Below are 27,763 nucleotides of genomic sequence, written 5' to 3' on the forward strand. Positions count from 1 at the left end.
TAGCGTCAGCAGTGATTACATATCTAATCAAACCTACTACTATGCACACTTCTTTTTGCCATTCATTTGTTTCAAGAAGTAAAACAAGTTTATTTAGTAAGATTATTTTTCACAAATTCAAGCTACACAATGGATACTTGGCCACCCTCGGTAGACATGTAAATTATGGTTTTTGTTTTTTGGTTTTCTGGCTGTTGTTGTTTTTTAAAGATTAACACTATAGTATTTCAAAGAAGACTACATAGAGTGTGATCTCTCAGTTCCTCCCCTTTCTATTAAAAATTAAGTATTATCCTTGACTTTTTCCATTATCTGCAATCATTCCAGTTTGCAGGGTGCCTATACATATAATTGTTAATAGTGCAGGTATTTCAGAGAATATGTCTTTGAGCCCTCCAATGAAGATTCCATCAGGCCCACCCAATGTGAAATCATTACCCTAACCTATTCTATCTCTAACTCCAATTTCTATAGCATCGTTGGTAATATTTATATGAGGACTCCAATTTATGAAGACTTCCTCCCACATTGGAATATTTTAGGACACTGGAGAAGGATATGAATTACGTGAAATTATTTGTGGCATGGTGATCTCATACCTAGGAATGCTCTAACTCCTTCTTAGCTCAAGCCTGATAAAGAGATAAAAAGTTTATGGCTCTCTTTTTTTATCTCATCTCTATATAACCCCAGTGGAAAATATATATGAACTAGACAATATAAAAATAAAGTAAGGCTCACCAAATAATGACCTTTCAAATTACAGTTATTGTTCTTACCTGTCACAATGATGATTTAGATAAGTATAAGTATTTATCTACCTTCAATAAATGGATAATGTTAATTACTAAACATATAACCACGCAAATTTCATTTGTGCTTAGATATGGGTTCACATACAATTAAGCCTCCTAATAGTAAATAAAATTGTCATTTGGCATTTAAATATATTATCTAATTTATCTTATTTAACAGAAAGCAAAGCAAAACCTAAGATAATTAAATCATACTGATACTATTTAAGTGAACTGGACATTTGTCATCTCCCTGCTGCAGTCCTTCTATGTATTTTACTCAAAAGAACAACGTGAACTTTGGAACTGAGAATAAAATAACTTGAAGGTCTATTTGAAAAGGAAAAAAATAGCAAAAATCTTTACCAAATGAAAGAAACACACAATTTAGCTCAGCAGGGATTCTACATATCCAAGGACAATGTAGAAGTGAAGCCACAATCTTTTGAAAAAGAAAATTTCTTCCTGGTTTTCCTTGTGACTGGCCTAACAAAACTTACATAAAACAAAATGTTTTAGTTATTTATTAATATTTTTAAATGTTTTAAGAATCTCAAGATTTTTCTTACAACTTTTTTAAAATGGACATCTTCACTTCTCAAGCATTGTTCTTGGTTGAGAATATTACTTTTTTTCAGTTAACATTCAGATTTTTAGATAAAATTTCATAAAATGAGACTATAACACAGTATTACAGTAAACAGATAATTCCATTTATATAGGAATTTTCCTTAAAGGCCAGGTAGGGATGGGAAGGGAGACAAACCTGGGAGTGGGCCTAAGAAGAAAGGATATGGGTAAGCTTAAATATTAATATATTCAATATAGCAGTCAATCTGAACAAAAATCTTTAGTAAATATTAGTTAAAAGAATTTGTTCTCACTTCAAGTGAAAACTCAGTGATGAGGATAATGTAGTTCACCTCTAGAAGAGTTATCAATAGGAGGTAAACAGGCTTAAGAGAAAAGAAGGTGATAATTCATAATTACCCCCTAGGAAGACCTATCAGAAAGTGAGGCAATCCTTCTGTGATAAGCAGGCCTACTTTGGTGACTGCACACAGCAGGCCCCAGAGACAGCAGGTCTCAGTGAAGCCAACCAGAGAGAAGTGAGAAGAGTGTAAAATCCTCACTTAGGGTGAACTGTGGGGCCGTTGCAGGTAACAGCATGGGCTCATTCCTGTTGTGGGAAGCAGAGGGAGAAAAGGAGGAAGGGATGGTATATCTACTGTACCACTTACCCAAAACCTTCTTGGACTTGCTAAGCATATTTCAAAAAGGGCCCAGGTTTGGGGAAACGGCAGCTTACATTTAGCGTCTGAACGTTTGGGTGCTTAACTGTCTGAAAGACAGAGAAAGGGGTATAGAGGAGGAGGGAAAGCTCCTGATGAGGAATAACTAGGCTTTCTTAGAGCTAGACCTTAATCTGAATTAAAATTCTCTGGGGAAAGCCAGGGCTATGATGATCTGGGCTTGTCTACAAGAATACGCATGTCCCACACAATCTTGCCTTTGGAGCCACTGTACCAGGAATAAATTTACTCTGGCAAAAAAAGGTCATCTCCCGGTGATTGTGTTGATGATTCAACCTACTTACTCCCTGATGCCATCCCAGAACAATTTAATAGGAGAAAAATGCCTGAGTTACACATATGTTGTAGTAATGGGTTAAAATAAGGTAGTTTTTAATTGTTTTGATTATAATCACATGCTCAAAGATGTTTTAAAGCAAGGAAATAGCAGTTTTCAATCCCAAGAACCAAAAAGCACTTGAACAAAAGTGGAAGCTTTGTTTTGGGGGGAAATTGCATTCTTGATGGTGTTACTGCCAAAGCATTTAACAAACATTTAATAGATCTCAACCACCTGCCAGACACAGCAACTTTCCAAAATAAAGTATTTCATGAGGGATATTAGCTCTTTTTAGAGCAAGAAAGGGAAGAAAAAAGTGGGAAAACATAGGACCAAATTGAGAGACTTAAGCCACAGTATCAGCTTCATGAGTTATTTGTTAAAAAACATCAAGCAAGAGTGTGGAATTAAGTCAAGGATCTTCAGTGTTGCACAGGTGATCGACTGGGGTAGAAAATACTAAAAATGAGTACTTATATTCTTTTTTTGTCTAAAAAATAAAAAGTTAATAATAGTGATATTTAATACAGGAATTAACAGTAGTAAAATACATTAGATACATATTTATAAGGAAATATAAACAAGTTTTTATGTATATGTTTAGCAAATTAAAAAGTATAACAATGACTAAATGACCTGATTTCTAAAATCACTTTGCACTAAAATTCCTGATTCTATATTATTCAAAGTGCTTTAGTTGCTCTTAAACTGTATTAAAAATAACACCATAACTATAGTAACATAAACTGCCTCATGTAGAGCAAAATTTAATTTTACAAAGATATGGAAAAGTAAGTCTTTTAATCTTTAAATGCATCCTATCCCTACAGACATACTCTTCTTACCTGATGAAGCAGGTTCTCTTTGCATTACATGGTGCCAGTTGGCATGACCCTTTCTTCCTCTTAGCTCATTCAAAAGACTGGCAAAGGGATTCCCTGAAAGCCCTGTGTTGATGAGATTAATGACAAACTTAAAGTCTGGATTTCCTCTAGCAAAATTTTCAGAAAGACTTCGTTTAATTTTATTAATTTGTACAGTGATTGATTGTTTTAGCTTGTTGACAACTATATACACTCCTTCAAAATTCTGATTTGTAAGAAAACTTAGAAGAAATACTACTATAAAGCTAAATTTTTAAAAATTTTATAATTTAAGGAACAGGTTTATGAACCAAACCCTTAACTAACAGCATTATATAGCTGGCATAAAAGTTCTTCACTTTGTGTGTCCAGATCATAGGAAGTTAAAAGTCTTGCTTTGCATAGTGATATGGGTAAACAGGTTACAAAGGTAGCTGAAAAACAGTCCATTAAAGTGACAAACTTCACAACAATGTGACTATACTTAATGCTACTGAACAGTATGCTTAAAAATGATTAAGATGGTCAGTTATATGTTATGTATTTTTTACTACAATAAAAATAGAATGACAAACAATATACCAGTTTAAAATGAATATTTCTAGTCACACTTTTCACCACTTTCTAGTCTTACTTATTTAATATCAAAGAAGATTTGATAAAGTTTTATTCACCTACTTCCTACCCTAAAGCTCTTCCACATTAAGGAACAACACAAAACAGCAGTAAAAAAACTTTTTAAAGAAGAATAATGGTAATTTTTCTGTTGGCTAAAACTGAAAAAAGAATTAATATTTGAAGTAGCATTTTTAACTATGATATGTGAAATATCATAGCCATTATTGTATTACTTACTCTAAGCAGACATACATAATTAATGCCATTTTTACATATATTAGTTTAAAAAAGTAAAGCACGCGTCCCTGGATGGTCATTTTGTAAACAAGTATAAGCAATTATAGTGCTCTTTCAACATTTGGCCAGGCTTTGCTTGTAAATAATGAGAGAATACAACACTAGAAATATTAATTTTCGACTAACTGTCCCTTGTTCCAATTAAGTTGCTCCCTTTGATTCTGTGTATCATAATTTGTAGAATGGAAAGAAAAGTGCAAAGAGTTAACAGCCATGTCTAAAAACCTCCAACAAGACCGATTAAGTTTCTAATTATGAAAGACACCAATACATCCTCACTAAAAGAAGCAAACAGTAATTTTTTTAAATCCCTGATTAAGCCCCATCTCCAAATTTCCATCCTAGAAGTAGCCACAGTTAAACTCATTAGTCATGCTTCCAGATGTTTTCTATTTATATCAAAATATACTTTTTTATACAAATAATAATGTTGCATAACTTATTTTTAACCTATTATACAGAAAATATTTCCCCAAGTCAGTACATACGAGCCAGCCTCTCTTGATGAATCTTTAGTCTATTTCTAATTTGCCAGTAAAATTAATGCTCCCTTAACAAGAATCACATATCTTTGTGTTCTTGTGCAAATAGCCTTGTAGGACAAATGGCTTTTAAGTGAAACTGCTACCTCAAAAAATATACAAATTGAAACTGTGTTAAATTTGCATCTCAAAAGGTACTAGTTTATACATCCAAGGGTAGTGTATGACAGTTAAAAAATGGAACGTGCAAACTGTTGATAACATGCATCTTTAAGTTATTACTCTAGCAATAGTTTTCTATATGAGCTGGTGTATTTTTATTTTCTTTCTTTTATCCCATAGCTAGGTAGGGGATTCTGGATAATTGTTCTAGGAACTGAAACTCACACCCTAGTCCCCCACCATTTGCACTATGAGTTAAACAAATGAGTTAACTAGCTATTGTTATTTGTCTGTAGAGTGGCATATATTTTGAAATAAAGACACATTAAGTATCTACATTTTTCTTTCAGATGTCAGATTTCCTACTACCACTTTCTGATAACCATCTTTTTAACACCACGTGTTTTTAAAACACTCCCTTCTGGAGGTTTCAAGACAAGATGGCAAAATTGACTAGTTCATATACAACTGAAACTGTACCAAACATGGTTGCTAGTTCATTCCTAATAGTGTAATATGGCCCTTTTTTATGGAGAGAAATGCCTTTTCCAGATGTCCTATTCTACAATGAATTTTATTATACTAATACCATGTCATATTCACATAGAATTTTAGTTTTCAAACCTTCCTAAATATTGTTCCATTTGATTTTTTTTTTGAGTTTTTTTTAACACCTTTATTGTGGTATGGTTCCTGTACAGTAAACTACACATATTTCAGGTGTACAATTTGATGAATTTTGATAGATGTATACACCGATGAAACCACCACTACAATCAAGGCAGCTAACATTTCCATCACTCCCCAAGAGGTGCAATTTCCAACTTTCCAATTTATCCCTTTACCCTCTGGTAACCGTAAGTTTGTTCTCTATGTCTGTGAGGCTGTTTCTGTTTGTTCCATTTGATTTTCACAACTTAGTGTAATGACTGGGAAGGTATTACTATCTCCACTTAATAGATGAAACAAGGTCACACAAAGTAGTAAAAGAGAAGTAGGGCACTGAACTTTCCCCACCACTATGCTGCCTCTTCCATAAACACCAGGACAGCATATTCCTTTGTAGAAATTTTATTCTATGGTGGTAGCATTCACTTTCTAAATCTCCCTTAGAATAAGGTAAAATATAAACTAAAAAAGAGGAGAAAACCCTAAAAAGGAAATGATTTTTTTCCCTTTTGGTAATTTTACTATTATCTTTCTGAAAGAAGGCATTCTTTTGGGGGGGAGCTATAGCTCAGTAAGAGAGTGTGTGTTTAGCATGTGCGAGGGCCTGTGTTCAATCCCCAATACCTCCATTTAAAAAATAAATAAACCCAAATAACTCCCCCCAAAATAAAAATTTTTAAGTTATTCTTTTATCACTTAGGTAAACAGCTAAGCATGTATTCTGTGACATTTTTAATAGGTGTGAACAGTTGTAAGATGAGGATAATTTAAAACTGTAACCTCAATTCTGCAAGCAGATCATACTAAATACTAGACACGATATATAGGTTTCATCACATTTCTTACTCATACTCACCTTATTTCTTATTCATATTATCATATATGTTTCATCATATATTTTCCCTACAACTAACCATAAAGTCACATAGTGTCATAAAATGTTTCAGATTTGCTGCAGTTAAGACAAATTCCTGTAGATTTCTTATTTTAAGGATTATAATTGCTGGTCAGCTATTGAGTAATCTTCAAGTAAGGTGATTTTGGAAAGAAATGATGTCTTGCCATTTTGGAAAAACGACTGTATTAAAAAAGATTGTTTTCCTTTTTTAATCCATAATGTCATTAGTGATAATGATTTCAGCTTTCCTCTTAACATTAAGATTGTAATTTCCTGTGTTTCACTCAGGCTTAAAGAAAAAGGATCTGAGCATTCTGAATACCTTTTCTGATTTTTATCTTCAGGAGGGCCATCTCCATGTAGTCGAATATTGAGCTGAGCATCTGGAGAACTGGGCTCTTGCATAGGTTGTATCCTGAGCGTGAATTTGGGCAATTTCTCTTTTCTGGGCTTTAGTTTTCTTATCTCTAAAGTGAGGGAGTGTATTAGTTCTAGACTATCATCCCTAGGGTCCATTTTAGCTCTAGTATAATCATTGTAACACCTATTAACCAACATTTGTTGAGACAAGGCATTCTACTGCATAGACAACAGTGTGGGAGTATTTGTGGATGCCTAAACAGTGGCTTATTCTCTGGGACAAACAGTTTCAGCAGTTACTAAATACTAACAAGCCCTATGGCCCAACTCAGGTAGCACCCTTCGATGTGGTATGGGCTACTAGGACTTGAGGCATGTAGGACCAGATTAGGTCACTTGAGATATTACTATATAGCAATTTCGGTGCATACAGTTCCCTAACGACCTTAAAGAATGAAGGCAGAGTACTTAAATATCACACTGTATACATACTGTTAAAAAAAAAAGTGAGAGAAAAAGAATGTTAAACAGTATTTACGGCAAAAAAAAAAATTGAAACAAATAAAATAAGGGAAAATTTCTCCCACAGCTGCAAATTAATCCCTACATTTTACCTGTAAAACTAGGGCTCAGGTGTTTGGATCTACTGTCCAGGCCAAGGAGAAACTTTTTCTACCAGTCTCCAAAACATCGCTAGAGGGGAACAGAAAACAGCCACAAGGTGTGTATATTATTCTAATCAACTCCGAAGAAAGTCTCCTCCGCTCAGCGAGCGTCTCTACGGTGAACACCCCTTTGAGGCCTCCGCCGCTAATTAGGGCCTGCGAAGGGGCTGACGGTACCACTGTGGCTAGGCGCCGGTCGGAGCATTCCGCGCGGCGTTAGCCCCTCCTCCCGAGGCGCTTCCGCCACCCCGCGCCTCGAGCCTCCTCCTCTCATTGGCCAGCGACCTGCCAGGGGTGGGCGGGGGAAATGCGTCAAAAAGTGCGCTCACTTCCGGCCAGGGAGCGCGCGGGTTGATTCGTCCCCTCTCGGCCGCGGGTGCTCGCAGCTCGGAAATGGCGGGTAAGTTCCCGGGAAAAGTTTACCAGGGGGAGGGGGTGTGCAGGTTTGGGAAAGAACGACGAGACGAGGGTGACAGTGCCCGTTTTGAACTTTCGGGCTCTAGCTTGGGTCCTAGAAGGCCTGCTTCAGCCTGGAAGCGCGGAACTCTCAGCCTAGCCCCTTATCCGCGGAGGTTCGTACCCCCGCCCCCAACTGCTCGGGGTTCTGCGCCTTCTGCGAAGTATTCGGCCCCTGCGGAGGGCCGAAGAGACCGGGAGAAAGCGTCGCGATTTTAAAGGCTTGTGAGGTGCCAGGTGCCTGAAGGCCTGTTTCTCTTCTCTGTTCCCTTTGCCCACTGCTGCCTCAGCTGCCGGTCTGGTTCTGTTCCCGCCAGCTGATCTTAATGCTCGGACCCTCCTCTTCCAGGTCTCCTTCCACCTTCCACAAGTCAACTTCTGAACTAGCGCATTGCTGCAGTAGGGCTCTCGTTTGAATTTTGATTGACTTGGTTATACTCTCTTCTCAATCTCTCCATACTTTAGTATTACTAGGAACTATTTAGATTCCCTGTGAGAAAGAGGTAGTTCTCGCATTCTTCCTTCATCTAAACTTCTCATTTAGGGTGTGTCTATTATACTCTTGTGTTTATTTTATTTTGCTCTTTATTGAGTTTCTTCATTTTGCAGGATTTAATAACTATAATTGCCATTATTTAGTACATGTATTAAGGCTGGTTTTGTTTGAGTATATGCTTTTTATTCCCAATCAGGTATCTTTTGAAGTGATGGACAGTTTCTTTTTCTTTTATCTTTTCCCAGTGCCTTCATAGTAGTCTCTACACTTTTATGGATCTGTTGGATAGATAGGCTATACCTGGCTGTTCTATCAGATAAAGACTGTAGGATTTGGGGGGTACACTGGTACTATAAAAGAGGGGGGGACGTGTAGTGCACAGGGTTGTGACAGTTACACATAAATTCGAATCTCAGCCCCACCATTGGTGCCCTTTAAACAACCAAACCTCTTTCTAAGCTTGAGGTTTTGAATATGAAATGGGGTGATATGGAATCTATGTGTCTTACAGAATTGTGGGGATTAAGCAAAGGTATGGTTTGGTGCTTAGATTATACATAAATGCCTTGAGGTGGGTTCTATTATCTCATTGTTATAGATTAGGGTCACAGAAGCCCAGTAATGTGCTCTAGTTCATAGATCTAGAAGGTAAACGTGATACCTGGATTTGAATCCAGCAATTGTGACCCCAAACCATTAATCTAAACTGCTGCAGTTGTTCCCCCATTTTCTGTATACTTGTGTTTTAACCACTTAACTGAAGTTTATGGCATATCAGTGTGCCTTGTTTTTCATTTCTGCTCTTGATCTTTTTTTCCTGAATTTTTCCTGATTTTCGTGATCATTTACCCAGGAGATTTATTGTCATCTTTGAGTGAAAGTTTCTCTTGATGATGATTTCTTCCATTGTTAATTATTTGTTATATACATTGATGAGTAGCCACGTTGTAGTAAAACCATTTGGTTATTCCAATAGACCATGTCTTTATACACATGGTTAAAAAATTTTTTTGTTAACACAGTGAAAATTTTCTTTCCTAACCTTGTCCCCATTACTTCTCTCTTATTTTAGACATAACAGTGGTTACCCATTTCTTGTGTAGCCTTCCTGAGGTAATCTATCTATGCATTATTAGTTATTGGTTTTTTAATAACTGATCTAAAAGTCCTCTGGGTAGAATTTTCCACTATTAGAAATAAAATGCTATCTTGTAATTATCAAAGGACATTCTTACCTTGATTCTTAGTGGAGCAGTGGCATCCTTTTTCTATTTCTTTTAAAAAGGCTACTTAGATATAAATCTTAGCAGGCAATTTATATTATTAAATATTCAGAAATGTCAGTAGCCTCTCATATTAATTTTCATGTTTACTCTTTTATGTAAAACAGGCCTACTTCATAAGCCTCTTATCTCAAAAGTGGTGTTTTTTCTGTCTTATAATGAGACAATCATACTCAGTACATTTATTCAGGAGTATATGGAGATCTAAGATCTATTAGTGTGTTTTAAGCCTTTATTCCACTTCTAATAAGAACTCTATTTGTAGGTTTCACTATTTAAACCACTTCCAACTAGACTATTACAAACTTTTTTCTTAGGATTTGGTGCTATGGAGAAATTTTTGGTTGAATACAAGAGTGCGGTTGAGAAGAAACTGGCAGAGTACAAATGTAATACCAACACAGCAATTGAACTAAAATTAGGTATGTATGCCTTTTCTAAATGCTATTATGTATGTACTGTGTGCATATATATATAACCTTTCTTTTAAAATTTGAAGTAGAATTTATGTAAGAGCAGTTTATTGCAGTCATTTGCATAGTTTATTTATTGCAGTTTAGTGTTTAGTTTCTACACTTACTGAACACATTCATAATTTGTTAAGTCTTGATTTATGTCATGGAGTGGGTAGATGTTTGAGAGGTGGCAGAGTTTACATATAGAAAGTACAGTGTGATGGGATTAACAGATACATATTACTGTATATAAAACATAAACAAGGGCTGTATAGCACAGGGAACTATGTTCAATTACTTATAATAACCTAATGGAAAAGAATCTGAAAAAATATATAGATGTGTATGTATATGTTTAACTGAATCACTTTACTGTACACCTGAAAGTAACACTATGAATCAACTACAGTTCAGTAAAAAATAAAATAAAAAAAAAAAAGAAAGAAGGTAAAGTGTGACAAAAAGTGACAGGTATAAGTGGTCTCAGCCTCTCAAAAATACTTAACCTTCACTGTTTTCCTTAAAAAATAGTAGGTAGTAAGTGTTGGTGAGGATGTGGAAAAACACTCATATATTCCTGATGGAAATGTAAAATGATGCAACGACTTTGGAAAACAGTTTGGCAGGTTCATAAAAAGTTGAACATGTATTTACTGTATGATTCAACAATTCAACTCCTGGGTATCTACCCAAGAGAAATGAAAATTATGTCCACACAAAAACTTGTACATGAGTATTCACAGCAGTTTTATTCACAATAGCCAAAAGAAATAGCCGAGATATCAATCAACTGAAAGTATGATGTATCTATATAATGGAATGCTATTTAACAATAAAAAGGAACAAAGGTCCAATACGTGCTGCAATTGGATGAACCTCAGAAACATTCTAAAGGGAAAGAAACCAGGGGAAGAGGATATAGCTCAAGTGATAGAATACATTGCCTAGCATGCACAGGTCTTGGGTTCAATCCCTAGTACCTCTTCTAAAATTAAATAAATAAACCAAATTACCTCCCCCTCCAAAAAATAAATAAATAAAGTGAAAGAAACCAGACCAAAAAACCCCCATGCTGTATGATCCATTTGTATAAAATGTTCAGAAAAGGCAAATCCATAAAGACAGATTAGTGATTGCCTAGGTCTGAGGGTCAGAACAGAGAATGACTGCAAATAGGCATGAGATTTCTTTTGGGGATGATGGCACTGTTTTAAAGTTAGATTATGGGAGTGGTTGCACAATTCTAAATTAACTGAAAATCACTAAATTATACACTTAAAACAATTTAGTTTATGGAATGTAAATTATACCTCAATAAAGCTGTTTAAAAAATAATCATATGTTCATGAATCTGGTTCCATTAATTTCCATTCCTTTATTTTCTCATCTTTAAAAATTAGTACTTTATAGTGGTTGTAAAGATAAATATGAAGTTAAATACAAGTAAAGTAGTTAAACAACTTGACTTAGAAATTTACAATAAATGTTAGCTGCTATTATTATTTAAAACACTAGAAGCATAACAGAAATGCAAAAAAGGTGGCAAAGAAGGTAACGGTGCCATGACACCTCGCTGAAAAGGTAATACTGATCTAGGTTGTTTTCCTTTTACATGCATTAATGTATTTTTCTAAAACTCAGATCCTGTTGTAGGGCTGTTTTGTTGTTTAGCTTAACAATATTTTGAATATCATTCCTTGTAACTACATGTAGATCTACCTCATATCTTTTAAATTATGTAATACAGGATGACTGTATCATAACTTACATAAGTATTCTCTGTGGGAGATTTGCTTCTCCTTTTTGCTATTATAAGTAATTCTCCAGGAAATAGTGTTGCATATATGTGTACCCACTTGTGTGAGTGATCTGTAGAATGTGTGACTAGAATTTCAAGTGCTAGGTCAGAGTTTCTCAGCTTTAGGACTGTTGACATTTTGGGTAAGGCAATTCTGGCTTGGGTCAGATAATTCTTCCTTATTCTCTGCTTTGTTGGATGTTTAGCAGCATCCTTGGTTTCTGATCACTAGATACCAGTAACATTCCCTTCCAGTTGTGACAGTCAAAAGTGTCTTCTGACACTGCCACATACCCTGAGGATGATGTGTCTTTGTTTAAGAACAGCTGTGCTAGATCAAAGATCAAAGGGATACAAATGTATTTAGTAGCTGTTGCTAAATTGTCTTCCCAAAAAGTACCTGTGCTTACACCGAAAATTTTTGAGGTTGCCTTTCTACCCATACCCTAGTCAGTGTTGCATATTATCGTTAAAAACAGACAAAACACCCTGCCCCTGTGGTAGGTGAAAAGAGTTTATTCTTTTTAATTTGCATTTTGTTTATTAGTGAAATTCAGTAGTTTTTCTTTTTCCCCTTTGGTCATTTTTATGTTTTCTATGAATCAACTGTGTTCTCCCCACAACAGACTTTTCAATTGAAGTAACAAATACATAAACTTAAACATAAATGAATACATAAAACTTAAAATTTACTATCTTTACCATTTTCAAGTGTAAAGTTCAGTAGTGCTGAGTACATTGTTGTACAGCTGATCTCCAGAACTTTATTATCTTGCAAAATTGAAACTGCCTAGTAAAGAACTCCGTTTTCCCCTCCTTCTAGCCCCTTGCTACCACCTTTTTACTGTTTCTAGTATTTGACTTCTTTAGATATTTCATGTTAAGTGGAAGCATACAGTATTTGTCTTTTTTGACTGACTTCATTTAGCAGAATATCCTCAGGGTTCATCCACATTGTAGCACATGACAGAATTTCCTTCCTTTTAAGTCTGAATAATATTCCATTATATGTATATACCATATTTTGTTTATCCATTCATTTGTTGATGGACATTTGGGTTGCTTTCACCTCTTGGCTATTGCGAATAATGCTACTGTGAATATGGGTGTGCAAATATCTTTGAGATCCTGCTTCAAATTCTTTTGGATATATACTCAGAAGTGGGATTGCTGGATCATCTTGCAATTATATTTTTAATTATTTGAGGAACCTCCCTATTGTTTTCCATAGTGGTTGCTGCTCCAACTTTCCCACCAACAGTGCACAGAAGTTCCAATTTCTCCAAATCCTTGCCAACACTTGTTATTTTGAGGGTTTTTTTTTCTGCTGTGTTTTTGACCATTTTTTGTAATTCTAAGAGAAGTAAATCCTTTATCTTCTAAAACATTCAGACCTTTTATTGTCATATGTTGCAAATACTTTTTTCCCTGTTTTGACTTTGATGAGTTTGTTGTGTAGAAAGTAAAACTTTTTATCTAGGGAAATTTCTTTTTTTTAAATGAGGTTTCATTGTGTCTTGTAAAAAAGGCCCTCTCTGCTCTAAGATTATAAAAAATTATCCATTGTTTCTCTTAATTTTTTGAATTTTTTCTTTTTTAATTGAAACCTTTGGATCTTTATCTGGATAAGGCATGGGGTGGGAATCCAGCTTTATACTTTTCTAGATGGTTTAGCCAGTTATCTGCCTGGCAGTTTGTTAAATTGTTTTTTCAATGATTATTTAAAATTTCTTTTTTATCATACTGAAGTATCATATATATATTCTTGAGTTTACTTTGAGACTTTTTTTTGGTCCCTGAGCATTAGTATACTGTTAGGATAAATGTTGTGATTAATATATGGGTCCCAGTCATTACTCCTTAAGAGTTTTCCAAGTTTTCTCTAATGGTTATTCTTCTAGATGAACATTTTATCAAGTTCCAGAAAGATTTTTTTGTTGATTTTTTAAAAAATTGAGATCCTATTAAAATTTAAGTTTAATATGGGGAGAATCAACATCCTTACATTGTTGAGTCTTCCTTCCTAATGGCAAGAATATCTTTCTATTTATTTGGGCCTCTTTTATGTCTAGCTGTAAAGTTTTAAATTTTATGTATAGATGATAAACATTTCTTTTATTAAGTTTATTCCAAGGTATTTCATCTATTTTACTGCCAATATAAGTAGGATTTCCTTCCATTATATTTTCTGTCTTTACTAATAGTATGTGGGGAAACTACGGAAAATAATTTTTAATATATATTTTCCTCCCATCAAAATCTAGATTCCATAAGTTCTACACATGTATAACAGAACTAAAATTGACTGGGTTATTTTGTGAGTCTAATCCCTTACAGTCAGCAGCAATAATATGTTTCCCTCACACCAACCTTCTTTCCCTCACCTCCCCCTAACTTTCTCTGGGCGAATGTTTATTGAAACCTACCATGTGACAGGTATTGTGCTAGATGCATGGCATAACTTTAACTCTTGACTGCATACCAGTAATTCCACTAAGGTTTATCCCAAGATTCTTCCTCCCATGGCAAGCTATTTTCACTTTGTGTATGAGGGATTCACAGGCACACTTTTTCTACAGGGGTCCGATACTCTGGTGGTAAGTTACTGTAGAAAGAGTGAATCTTTTTTTCTATATGTCATTTTAATTATTTTTAAATATACAATTAGGTGACATTAATAACTTCCACAGTGTTGTGCAGCCATCACCACTCCTTCCAAAACTTTTTTGTCACCCCAAACAGAAACTTTATACCTGTTAAGTGGTAACCCCACTCACCTTTCCCTCTATCTACTGGTAGCCTCTAACCTACTATTTAATCTCTGTGAATTTACCTACTTTAGATATTTTGTTTAAGTGGGATCATACAATATTTTTCCTTTTGCGCCTGGCTTATTTCACTTAGAATAATGTTTTCACCTTATTTACCTAGCAAATGTTTCATGTTGTACCATGTATCAGAACTTCATTCCTATTAATGGCTGAATAATATTCCGTTATACACACACACACCCCCCACATTTTATTTATTCATTCATCTGTTGATGGACACTTGGGTTGTTCCCACCTTTTGGCTACTGTGAACATATAGTTGTTTGTTAGAGTCCTTGTTTTCAGTTCTTTTGAGTATATAGCTAGGAGCAGAATTTGCTGAATCATATGGTAGTTGTATGTTTAGCTTTTTGAGGAACTGCCAAATTATTTTCCACAGCAGCTGCACCATTTTACATTCCCACCAGCAATGTATGAGAGTTCCAGTTTCACCACATCCTTGTCAGCACTTGTTTTTATATATATATATATATATATATATATAGCTATTCTAGTAGGTGTGAAATGACATCTTATTGCTGTTTTGATTTGCATTTCCTGAGCATCTTTTCATGTGCTTATTGGTCATTTGTATATCTGCTTTGTAGAATTATCTGTTCAAATCCTTTGCCTATTGTTTGAGTCATTTGTCTTTTTGGTTTTTTAATATATTTTAAAAACAGATAATCTTACTGGATTCTTCTGCTGTTCTGGAGAGTGGTTACAGCTGATTTTCTTTGTTTTTCTCAGCCATGCAGTCATATCAGCTGAACATTTTAGTAAATTCACTTTTTTTTCTGTATGTATGCCTTTTATTTTGTTCTCTTTTCAAATTGCATTTCAGAACAGTGTGAAAAAATGATAGTGGTCATTCTTCTTCCTTAAATTAATGAGAGTCTTCTATTTCTGCACTAAACATGATCCTGGCTTATCACATTGGAGGCTATTTTTCAGTTTGCAGAGAGTTTTTGTTCAAAAATGCATATTAGAGATTATTGAGCCATTTTTGTTTCCATGAAGACCATTTTTATTATATTATAAACAATATAATACATAATATTTAAATAAATTTATTTTTTGATCTTTAGATACTGAACCATCCTTGTGTTTCTAAAATGAATACCTCAATATATTTTGTTTCATTGACAGCTATTTTTTACTATCTAAATATTTTACATCATTGTTTATAGGTGAGATTGGTCTGTATTTTTCTCCTTTGTGCTCTCTTTTTAGGGGAGATGAAGGTCAGCTTTTGTAACTATTTCTCATGGCCTTCCCAGTTTACTACTCCCACCCTCAACAATTTTTAAAGCATTAAATTTGCCTGTTACTTAAAGGCTTGAAGGAATTCACCTAAATCATGAAAAGTTCATCCTTTTATGCCATTTAATGCTTTTTTTGCCTTTATACAATTTAGATAGCATTTTCAGTTTTTTGTAATTTACATATACTTTTTTTGTCCTTCCATTTACTTTTAACTTGTCATTCATTTTAGGTGTGTCTTTTATAGAGCGTATTGGATTTTATTTATGTAATTTTTTTACCTAGTCAGTTTATCTCCTTTACATTTATTCTTTGTTGCTTTTGTCGTCTTTTTCTGTTACTTCCTTGCACTGTCTCATTCCTTTTTTCCTATATAGTGTGTGTTTGGTTTTCCCTTACCCCTCACTCTCCAGTATTTTCTTTTAAATTCTACTAAAAAGCCATATAACCTATTTTTAAAATACAGTATGTTGTTAGTTCTGCTGGGATGATCTTTAAGTTCACTCACCATTCAGCAAATACTTATATAGGTGTACTATGTTCCAGGCTCATCTGTTGTTTCTGCCACATTCTCTGGAATTTAGCATGCTCCAGAAAATATGTGTTAGTCAAAACACTAAAGATTTCAGTTAGTTAAAGAACACAGGATTATGAATAAATCTTTAGCCTATGTTTGAGACTATGGACAGCATCTCTGAAGCTGCTTGAGAGCTGGAACCCATTTATATCTGCATCATGAGCACCTGTCAGTGGGTTGTAGATATGTTTAATGCTAAAGTATTTATTAAACTTTGAAACTTGATTAACATGCCTTTGTGATTTCTTAATTTTGTTTTTGGCTAAAAGAACATAAGTAGAATATCTTTTATGCTTCTTTGTCCCTCCAGAAATTACAGAAATGATTCTGAGAACTAGGAAGTATAGAAACTATATATACAGGAGTGGAAACAATAGGACATATATTCAAAGAAGAGATTCATTGCAGGTCCTATGTTGGCGAGAAGGAGCCATTTAGTATTCCAGGCTCTGATCTTTCATTTTTCTCCACGATTGTAAGTGACATAGGTTTTCCTGGAAAGAAAAATTTTAGTGCTTATTTTAAATTATTATAGTTTTTTATTATATATATCTCTATTAAAATAATACATATTTTGGAGAAGTTTTGAAAAGTTCAGAAGTATATAAGAAATTAAAATTGCCCATAATTCTGTCACCCAGAATAACTACTTCTGTTTTATAATTTGGGTTATCTCTTTCTAATTTTAAAAATTATATCTCCGTTTATATTATTTCTCTTTTATAAAATTGAGGTCACAGTGTCATGTTCTGTTCACCTAACTATATACATTGTGAACATTTTTTTATGTCACCAAGTATTTCTCAATAATATGTTTAATGATTATATAAACCACTTCATGTTTGTATAATTTATTTACTCCATCTCCTATTGCTTGATATTTGGTTTGCTTGCTTGTTCTCATGCTTTACTAACATAACTGCACTTTTTATGTGTTCTTATGTACACATGTATATATGTCAGATTGAGTTAGCCTTAAATCCACTACTTACCAACTTTGTAACCTTGAAAAAATTAGTCTCTTTTGCATTATTCATCTATAAGATGGATGTAGTAATGTTACCTACCTTTATAGCTCTTGTAAGGATTTACTACAATAATGTTTGTAAAATCCTTAGCAAATTTCCTGGCACACAGTAAATGTTCAAGTGACAACTAATAATATTATTAATAACATATTATTATTTTGTGCATGACTGCTCCTTAAGTGTATGTAACCAGTGTTGGCATACAACATTGTTCACACAAACACTTGTACACCAATGTTCGTAACAGCATTATTCATGTAGCCCTAAATGTCATTAACTGATGAATGTATAAACAAAATACAGCATTTCATACCGTAGAATATTATTCTGCCACAAAAAGGGAATGAACTACTAGTATGTGCTACATCATGGTTGAACCTTGAGAACATATTAAGTGGTAGAAGCCAGACATAAAAGGCCTCATATTGTAGTATTCTAGTACATAATCAGAATAGGCAAATTTAAAGACCTTTTTTCGTTTCTTTCATTGTAATTATTGTGTTTGTATAAAATGTTGAGAGTTTTTAAAATAAGAATAGAAAACTCACATTTGTCCCCTATTTATTTAAAGGCTAACTTCCATTCTTCATGCCCTTAGCGCCAATTGTTGGTTCCTTTTGTCTAGGCCCAGGACTTTTTACCTTAAAACTCTTTTGAGGAGATAAATTCCATTCTAATCATTATCAAGTTTAGCCCTTGGCGTCCTCTCAGCTAGTAATCCCAGGAGCTTTTAGGCAACCTTTTAGAAGTCTGCCCAGTGTGGTTGAAGGTTGTATGGTGAACAAGTTTTCATGTACTATAATGACTAATATAAAAACATCACTTACTGGATATTAAAAAGAGTCCTTTATAAAATATATTGGCATTTAAGAGTTTCTCTTGGATTCTTATATATAAAATCTAATCAAATCTTATAAAATCAAATAATAAATATTTATATATTTGCTTTAAGCTATTTAAGTTTTACTTCATTTTAACAAAAGACTCATCACCTTTCTTTTTCTTTTAGATTCTATCTTCTATGGACTAAATTCCATGCTAAAATAATAAAACCTCTCTAATTTGGATAATAGGGGTGGATATTGGAGGAAAGCCAATCTAAATTATAGAAGTAGTCATCATAACTAAGCTTATCATACTTTTCTTACTCACTGCTTGTCTTTTCTGTATCCATGTCTCTTTACCCATCATTACCAAAGTGCTATATATATATTACAAGCAGTAGTTTGAAATTAATTTTTAATAATTTCTGGAGACTTCCAAACATTAAATATTAGAGATGTAGTAGTTAGGAACTCTTAGGTTAATAAGTCTAGACATGTTGAACATGTTATTTTTTATTATGAAATATTACAGAGATGTAAAAAATACAGAGGAAACTAATGAATATATATGATTCCATCACTCAGCTTTTTCAGATCTTAGCATTTTGCTGGGTTTGCCCAGGGCTTTTTTTCCTTCCAGTTTTCATTATAAAAATTTGCAAACACAGAAAAACCGAGAGACTAAGGTAATACTCACCTGTATATCCTACACCTAGATTTAACACAACATTTTTCCATATATGACTTAATGTGTGTATATTTTTGCTGCATTATTTGAAACTAGGTTTCTGAACATCATGACAGTTCATAACACTCATATATGAATATTCACATATATAACAATAATGCCATTATGATACCTGAGAAAATTAATGGTAGTTCTTTGGTGTCATGTAATTTTCTGGTTTCCCTGGTTGTCCTGGAAAGTCTTCAGTGGCTTTAATGAAAATGATTTAAACCAGAATCCAGTCAAGGGTCATGCATTGTGTTTGGTTGCTTCTTTAATGTCTTTTAATCCAGAACAGTCCCTCTCACCCATGGAACTTTCCCCCCTATGCTGCTGACTTATTTGGAAGAGTAAAGTCATTGTGTAGAATTATTAAACAATTCTGCATTCTGGATTAGTCTTATTTCCTTTTGGTAGAATTTAACTTTTCCCCTACCCTCTATATTTCATGTAAATTGGAAGATACAAAGCTGGATTAGAGCTAGGATAAAACTTTTTTGGTAAGAAAACTTCATAGGCTATGCTGTATGGGTTGTATTGGCATGGAATCAAGAGGCACATAATTTTGGTCTGTCCCACAATGAGTGTTCATAAGTTAGATCACTTGGAAAGATAGTGACTGCTTGATCTCTACAGTGAAAAGATTATCTCTCCTTCTAAAAATCGATAATCTACTAGATGATGCTTTGGCACCCTGTGAATGATGTGCTCTATGAGGGCAGTGTTAGAATTTTCCATCTACAATTATCTTTTCATTCTTCAATTGCTTAAGAATTTTTTTTTGGTAAAATTTTTCTTTATAAGATAAATTATTTTGGAGAGGAGGCCAATAATATCAGTACTTACAATAAATGCAAATAAAATTAACAGAATGCCCATTTCCATCTTAGATTGGTAGAAATTAAAGTTGAGCGTACAGAATATTCTCAGGGATGTGGGAAACAAAGGAGTTTAAGTAGCAGATGATGCGTATACAAACTGTTAAAATATTTTAGAGGGCACTTAAGCAAATATTTGCAAATATATTTCAGTACTTTTTTCAGCATTTTGCTGCTAGAAATTTACTCTATATATACTTGTAAAAGTATAGCAAGGTGTGTATAAGGATGTCATTGCAGTGTTACTTTTAATAACAAAAAAAGCCCAGAAAACAAAACCAAAACATTGAGAACAACATAAACGTTATCTTGCAGTCATAAAGAGTGATGTAATGATATGAGTCTCATCAAACTCAGATTATTCTTGTTCTCAGAATGTTTCTATAGCACTTTTTGTTTCCTTGATGTGCTGTAGCTTTCTTTTCTCAAAGTATCTTTTTTGGTTTTGTTTTCATTTACTCTTTGCATTATGTATAAGCATAACAAAAAATAAAAACTAAATCAGATGCCTCTATCGTACCTAGTTTTCTAATTCTTAGAATCAGTAGGATTTCAACATTAAAACGCTCAAAGTGATATTCTAATTTTCAGTGCTCATTTGTCTCATGAGAATCCAGTATAAATAATATAAGGGAAAGGTGACATTTTAAGTAAGGAAAAGGTTAAGTAAGTGAAATTCTTGAAGCAGAAATACCTATCACCTTTAATATCTTTAATATCTCCATATTTTTTATTCCTTTAAACAGTTCGTTTTCCTGAAGATCTTGAGAATGACATTAGAACTTTCTTTCCTGAATATACCCATCAGCTCTTTGGGGATGAGTAAGTAACTTAGATGTTTGTCAAATTAGTATAACCAAAATAATTTTTTTAATTTATAAATCAGAATTTATTTTCTTTACTGTTATTTTTCATATAATTTATTTAAAAATATATATTAGAATCGCATTTTTGACATTGAGACACCAATTTACTATATAATACCCAGCATTTAGTGCTGTGGATACATGATCTCATCTAATTCTCATGCTTTTAGGAATAGTATTACCATTTGTAACATTAACATTGGTGGAACTGGATAGTTCCCTAAGGACGTATGAATGGCTGAAGTTCACGGTCAGTCGTTCTGACTGCAGAGCCCATGTTCATTACTACTTTTTTCCTACCGTTTTGCTATACTGCTTCTAGAATACACTCCCCTAAAGCTGGGAAGCGTGGGTTTTATCCTGTGACAAGTAAGTAAGCAATTAAGGGAAATTTATTTTCGGAAAACAGCTTTAAAGATATCCTGGGATATTTAGCACAGTTCTTTAATTTCTAACCTTCTTTACATTATTAGAATAGTCAGTTACCTTTTTTCTTTTTACTTTTCATTTGGGAGAAAATTTAAAATTTGCAGTAATTTGCAAAAATAGTATTCTGTATATCCTTTATCTACATTCATCAATTGTTAACATTTAGTTATATTTGCTTTAATCATTTTTCTTATATACATATATTGATAATCATTGTTTCTTATATACATATTGTTGTTGAACCATTTAAGAGTAGGTTGCAGATATAGCTTGATCTTTTACTCCTAAATTCTTTAGTATGTATTTCCTAAAAACAAGGACAATAACTATAGTAGAATTATCAAAACTCAGGAAATTTAACATTGATACAGTACTGTTTTCTAATATACAATCCATATGTCAAACTTTGCCAATTGATTCCAAGTAATTCTTCTGTAACAGTTTTCCCCCATCCTGGATCCAGTCTAGAATCACATACTGTATTTAGTTGTCATCTCTAGTTTGAAAGAGTTCCCCAGACTTTGTTTTCCATGGTATTGACATTTTTGTAGAGAATAGGCTAGTTTTGTAAACGTTCATTTTGTATTAATTTGTTTCTTTCTTCATGATTAAGTTCAGATCATGCGTATTTTTGTAGAACCATAATTGAAGTTGTATGTGTCCTTCCTTCTCAGTATATCATATTATCAAGTGTGTGATGACAGTTTGTCCCATTGTTGGTTAAGTTAACTTGGCTCACTAAGTTTAGAGGTATCTGCCAGGTTTCTCCCTACAAGGTTAATGGGTTTTCTCTTTGTTATTTATGTGTAATCTGAGGGGAGTTACTTTGAGACTGAAAATATCGTGCTCCCTGTCAAACTGTCACCCAATAGTTTTAAATTTGTTTATTCTCTCCTGAATCAGTATTTTACTTTGATTGTAAAATGGCAATTTTCTAGCTCTGTCACACCTTCAGCAGTTATTAGTTGGCATTCTACTATAAAGAAAAACTTCTCTTCTTCCCTTTATGTATTTTTTTTTGTTTGTATCAGAATAGATTCAAGGATCCTTTTTTTTACTTAATGGGTTATAATTTATTACTGTTATTAATTTTGATGCTCAAATTATCCCAGATTCAACAAGTGGCTACTCTTTCAAACTGGCTTTTGAGTCCTTTTGATATATAGTCATCATTTTGAGGACACATTACTTTCTAATATAATAAGATGTTCCACATTCACCTTGTACTTTCTTTACTAGTTCTGGAGTCAGCCATTTTCTCAAGGAACTCTGTTTTTTTTTTTAAGTAGGGAAGGGTGTTAGACAGTTGACATTTAAAATATTCCCCTTCATGGCTGTTTTCCTTATGCATTATTTCAACATTTTTGACATTTATTTAATGTGTTTTTTAATTGACAAATGTCTCTTCATGGAACAGATTTCTTGAGAATTTCTCATTATTTCAGATTCGGCATTTTATGTGCTTTTAAATAATAACTATTATTGATTATACATTGATTCAAACTAAAATTTGAATCATTCGTATTTTAACAAGTTTTATTACGTCATAAAAATGAGAATGTTTTCTCTTTGGTCTCTATCTTTAAGGAACTGTTTTATTCTCTTCCTCTTACTGCTATTTAAAATCTCTTCCTATGGTAATACCTTGGTTGGATCTAGTTTCACAGATACTGCTTCTTAATGGCATTTTGCACATTCACTTCTCTGTTTTGCATGTCATTAAAAGTGGTGTGCTTGCATACCCCTCCTCTAAGGTAGACAGATGATAGTCACATAATCATGATAACCCTGTATCTTAGGATCCAAACATGATACTGATCTTGATCCTGATATCATTGCTGCTTCTTTCTACTACATGTAACTTTTTCAGAGTCCTGGAATGGACACTGCTCATATTTTGTGTTGCTAGCCTAGACAGGTATGGAAATGACACTACTATAAGTGACACTACTTCTTTCAAACACTCTTCTTTAAAAAAAACTCAGTTGAGATAAAATTTACCACACAGTTCAGCTTTTTAAAGTGTACAATTCTGTGGTTTTTAGTATATTGCAAATTGTACAATCATCACCACAACCAATTTTAGAACATTATCATCACTCCCACCAAAATTATCATAACCAATTAGAAGTCACTCCCTCTTTCCCTTACCCTCCCTAGTCCTAAGTAGTCACTAATCTACTTTCTGTCTTTACAGATTTACCTATTCTGGATAGTTTGGAATTCACTTTTTAGAAGACTCTTTTTAAGCTGAAAGGGGGAATGGTAAGGTGTAGATGGATAGCAGGGAGCAAGCTGGAAAAACAGCAGCTTCAAATATGCTTTCTGAGTTCATAACTGGGGTGTAATCAGACAGGTGCTGTCACCACTTTCAGCTCTGGATGTTGGTGATGGATGCACATGGCAAGTTGGAAGGACAGGACTAAGCCAGGAATCAATTTAACAGTACTTGTCTGATTTGAAATGCCTCCTAGTGGTAGTAATAGTAGCAGCAGCAACAGGAGCAGTAGAGTAGTGGCCAACATTTATTGAGTACTTGTACAATGTGCCAGTCAATAGTATAAGCAGTTTACATGTATTAACTTGTTCATTTAACCCAAACAGCATCCCTGATGTAGGGGCTGTTATTCTCTTACTTTATAAATGAGGGAAGCTGAGGCACAGTTTCATTACAAATATATTTCTTGTTTGTTTTTGATAACTATAGTTTAAAGTTTTGAAACTACCCATGAGGTTAAGCTTGCTTACATGTAGGGTTAATACTTTGTAATGACTTTGCAAAGATTCATTTTCAGGTCTTAGATTACTGCTGTTTTTTCCCTTTTAGTGAAACTGCTTTTGGTTACAAAGGTCTGAAGATCCTTTTATATTACATTGCTGGTAGCCTGTCAACAATGTTCCGTGTTGAATATGCATCTAAAGTTGATGAGAACTTTGACTGCGTAGAGGTAAGAATAGACATAAATCTATTTTTAACTCTTTTCCAATTGAGTATAAACCAGATTATAAAATATAAAGGTTTGAGAAGGAGAAGAGAATTTGTTATACAGTAGCTTTAAAACCACATATTTAACATTTAGTTGTGGAGATGATTGTCTTCCTGTCAGTCCAGTTAACCCTGTGATCATGAACTTTAGCATGATCTGTTCCTGAGTGGACCTTCTCCATAAAAACCTTCACTTTTATGGTCAGAGTTGTATTTTATTTACCAGCTTTTGTTTTTACTGTGGACATGAAAAGTACTTATTTTCCCAAACATTAAGGGAAATAGCTACATTTTCTACTTTTACTTCATGTAGAATTTACCTATTTAAATTTCTGTTGCTGTGTTTCTAGTCCCACAAATATTCTAATATTCCTTTATGAACATGGATAATTAAGCTGATTACATTATAAAATTAGTCAAATCGAATGAACCAAAAGTGGGTGAAGGCAAAGAGTATGAAGAGTATATATCTGTGGCAGGCTGAACTGTTGCCCCCCAAAAGACCCTATGACTACAGAGACTGAGTGATGTGGCCACAGCCAAAGAATGCCATCAGAAATTGGAAGAGGCAAGGAACAGATTGTCCTTTAGAGCTTCTGAGGGAATGTGACCTGTTAACACCCTGATTTCAGCTCATTGATACTGATTTTAGGTTTTGTGTCTAGACTGTGAGAGAGTAAGCTTCTGTTGTTTAAGCCTCCAAATTTGTAGTAATTTATTACACCATCCACAGGAAACTAATACAGATTTCGTACCAGGAAGTGAGGTACTACTGTAATAAATAACTTGAAACTATAGAAATGACTTTAGAAATGTGCAATAGGTAGAAACTGGAAGAATTTTGAGGCACATGATAGGAAATCAGCTTAGATTGCCTTGAACAGACTGTTGGTAGAAATATGGATATTAAAGGCACTGCTGGTGAGAGCTCAGAACAAAGTTAGGAGCATGGGAGAGAAATCTATATTATCTTAGAGATTACATACATTGTCATAAACAGAATGCCGGTAGAAATAGGAATGCCTTCTAGTACTAATAGTAGCAGCAACAACAGTAGCAGTAAAAGGTATCTCTGCGGGGGTTCAGAAGGAAATCAAGAACATGTTTTTGGCAACTGGAGCAAAGATCTTTGATTTACAGTGCCAGGAAGCCTCACTGAATTGTGTCCTGCATTCATGTGGAAAGAACAACTTACAAGTAATGAATTTTGATATTTAGCTAAGGAGTTTTCCAAAGAATTGACAACGATGGCCTTTCTTGCTGCCTATAGTAAAATGTGAGAGAAAAGAGATAAATTGAGGGAAGAACTGTTAAGCAAAAAAAAATTTGGGAGTTGGTGATTTGAGAGATTCCCATCCTATTCAGAACACACTAAAATTAGAAGATATATTGTCAGGAAAGTGTGCTGTTGGGAGAAAGCCAACAGTGTGGCTAAATAATCTTGTTTTTGCTGAAGAGATAGGCATGTGACTCACTGATCTCCTCAGTAATCTCAGCAAAGCCAGGAACAGGGCTTGACTAGAGACCAGGGAACATCTGTGGAGGACCATCTTGTCTATTGTCATGAACCCTTACGGCATACACAGGTGACCCCCAAGGTTTTTGAAGATGTTATATCAGCAGAAATACTGCCAGTTTGAACTGATAGAATGAAGGAAGGCTGATGGACTGCCAAAACTCTATTGGCAGGAAACTGGCTAATAACACTGTTCAGCTGCAAACATGTGCTACCCTTCAAGAAAAACGAAGAATGACTTTGAGGGTGGAGCTTTGGGCTCAGACGGTGGAGTCACTGACCACACTATTCCCAGGTCTAATAGAATTTGACTTGTCAAATTTTGAAATTGTTTAGTATTGGTGACTCACTTCTTCCTACCATTTTCTCCCGTTTGTTTGTTTGTTTTCGGCAGGGAGGTAATTAGGTTTATTTAATTATTTATTTTAATGGAGGTACTGGGGATTGAACCCAGGACCTGTGCATGCTAAACATGTTCTCTACCACTTGAGCGATACCCTGCCCCTCATTTCTCTCTTTTGAAATGGCAAAAATATATAACTTTTATCCTGTGCCTGGCCCACCATTGTATTTTAGAAGTGATAACTTGTTTTCTAGTTTCACAGGTGGAAAGAGATTTTGCCCCATGATGTATCATACCCAGAGTCTCACCTATACGTGGTTTAGATAACTTGAGATGATGAGATTTTGGACTTGAGTTGATGCTGGAATGATTGAAACTTTTGGGGATTTTGGGATAGGGTGAGTGTATTCTGCATGTTTGGGATGGCCATGAATCTTTGATAGACCTTAAAAAAATTCTGTATTTAGACTTGTTCTGTTCCTGGGCATTCCTATTAAAACACACTGAAACTTTTCAGCAAGGATTATGTCACAGACTTGATGTTTCAAGAATAAAAGGCCATTTTCGTCACTGAATCACATATATAAAATTGAAAATTGCATTCTTGTAAAATTTCTTGTCCTTTGGGCTTATAAATCCAGCAAGTTTATCAAATCAAATCTGTCATATTTTTGATAATGCTGTGCTTCAGACAACTTGGCAGAGCATTAAATGTGAGAAATAAAGATCTTATGTATTACTGGATATCATAGCTTTCTTTTGAAGAAACAGTAGTTTCTAAAGCATTAACAGTGAAGCCAACTTTTTCAAGGCTTTTACTGACTTTAAATTTCTGACTTAAAAATCTTTTGCCAACCTCATGCCCCACCCTTTTTTGTTGAAATTTTCTCTTATTACTTAGATTGGTTGACTTGCCTCCCCCTTTTATTTATTTATTTTTATTTCTTGAACAGTGACATTTATTTATTTAGGTTTTTGTTTTGGGGGTGGTAATTAGGTTAATTTATTTATTTATTCTTATTGGAGGTACTGGGAATTGAACCCAGGACCTTTTGCATGCTAAGCACGTGCTCTACCACTGAGCTGTACCCTCCTCCACCCCCCTCTTTTTTTATTATTATTTACTACTACTACTACTACTACTACTACTATTATCATTAGGTTTTGTTTTATTGCAAAGGACTTGCCCAAAGTCACACAACTAGTAAATAATCCATGTTGTACATGGGGGAGAATCACTTCGTGATAGTGTGCATAATACATAGTAATGTCCTCTTTTTTTTAATTTTATTTATTGAAGTGTTGTTGATTTACAGTGTTAGTTTCAGGTGTACAGCAAAGTGATGCAGTTATACGTATACATACATATATATACATATATTTTCAGATTCTTTTCTATTATAGCTTATTACAAGAAACTGAATATAGTTTCTTATACTGTACAGTAAGTCCTTGTTGTTTATCTATTTTATACATAATAATGTATATCTGTTAAACCCAAACTCCTAATTTATCCCCACTCCTTTTCCCCTTTGGTAACCATAGTTTCCTATATCTGAGTCTAGTAGTGTTCTCTTAAAAGGTGTTA

General features: G+C 34.1%; 2 protein-coding genes across 5 annotated transcripts in view; one reads left to right on the forward strand and one right to left on the reverse strand.

Annotated features, from left to right (window-relative positions):
* SLC25A12 (solute carrier family 25 member 12) overlaps window positions 1–7,621 on the reverse strand; it is a 98,123-nt gene extending 90,502 nt beyond the window's left edge. The window contains exons 1-4 of one of the 3 annotated variants that reach the window (XM_072961157.1): window positions 7,390–7,621; window positions 6,738–6,882; window positions 3,272–3,373; window positions 568–632 (exon numbers count right to left, since the gene is read on the reverse strand). The gene's annotated coding sequence lies outside the window, so the exon portion shown is untranslated. The remainder of the gene's footprint in view (window positions 1–567; window positions 633–3,271; window positions 3,374–6,737; window positions 6,883–7,389) is intronic. The other 2 variants (XM_072961156.1, XM_072961158.1) reach the window with 2 other exon arrangements.
* Window positions 7,622–7,751: 130 nt separating this feature from the next.
* The window catches only part of HAT1 (histone acetyltransferase 1), a 48,573-nt gene continuing 28,561 nt past the window's right edge, over window positions 7,752–27,763 (forward strand). Inside the window, exons 1-4 of one of the 2 annotated variants that reach the window (XM_006213946.4) lie at window positions 7,752–7,840; window positions 9,993–10,097; window positions 20,782–20,857; window positions 24,158–24,278. In XM_006213946.4, coding sequence (XP_006214008.1) covers window positions 7,834–7,840; window positions 9,993–10,097; window positions 20,782–20,857; window positions 24,158–24,278 — 309 coding nt within the window. In that variant the 5' untranslated portion in view covers window positions 7,752–7,833. Of the gene's footprint in view, window positions 7,841–7,899; window positions 8,013–9,992; window positions 10,098–20,781; window positions 20,858–24,157; window positions 24,279–27,763 lie in introns of those variants that run through there. The other variant, XM_072961155.1, reaches the window with a different exon arrangement.

This window comes from Vicugna pacos, chromosome 5, assembly GCF_048564905.1.
Source record: "Vicugna pacos chromosome 5, VicPac4, whole genome shotgun sequence".
Classification (NCBI taxonomy): domain Eukaryota; kingdom Metazoa; phylum Chordata; class Mammalia; order Artiodactyla; family Camelidae; genus Vicugna; species Vicugna pacos.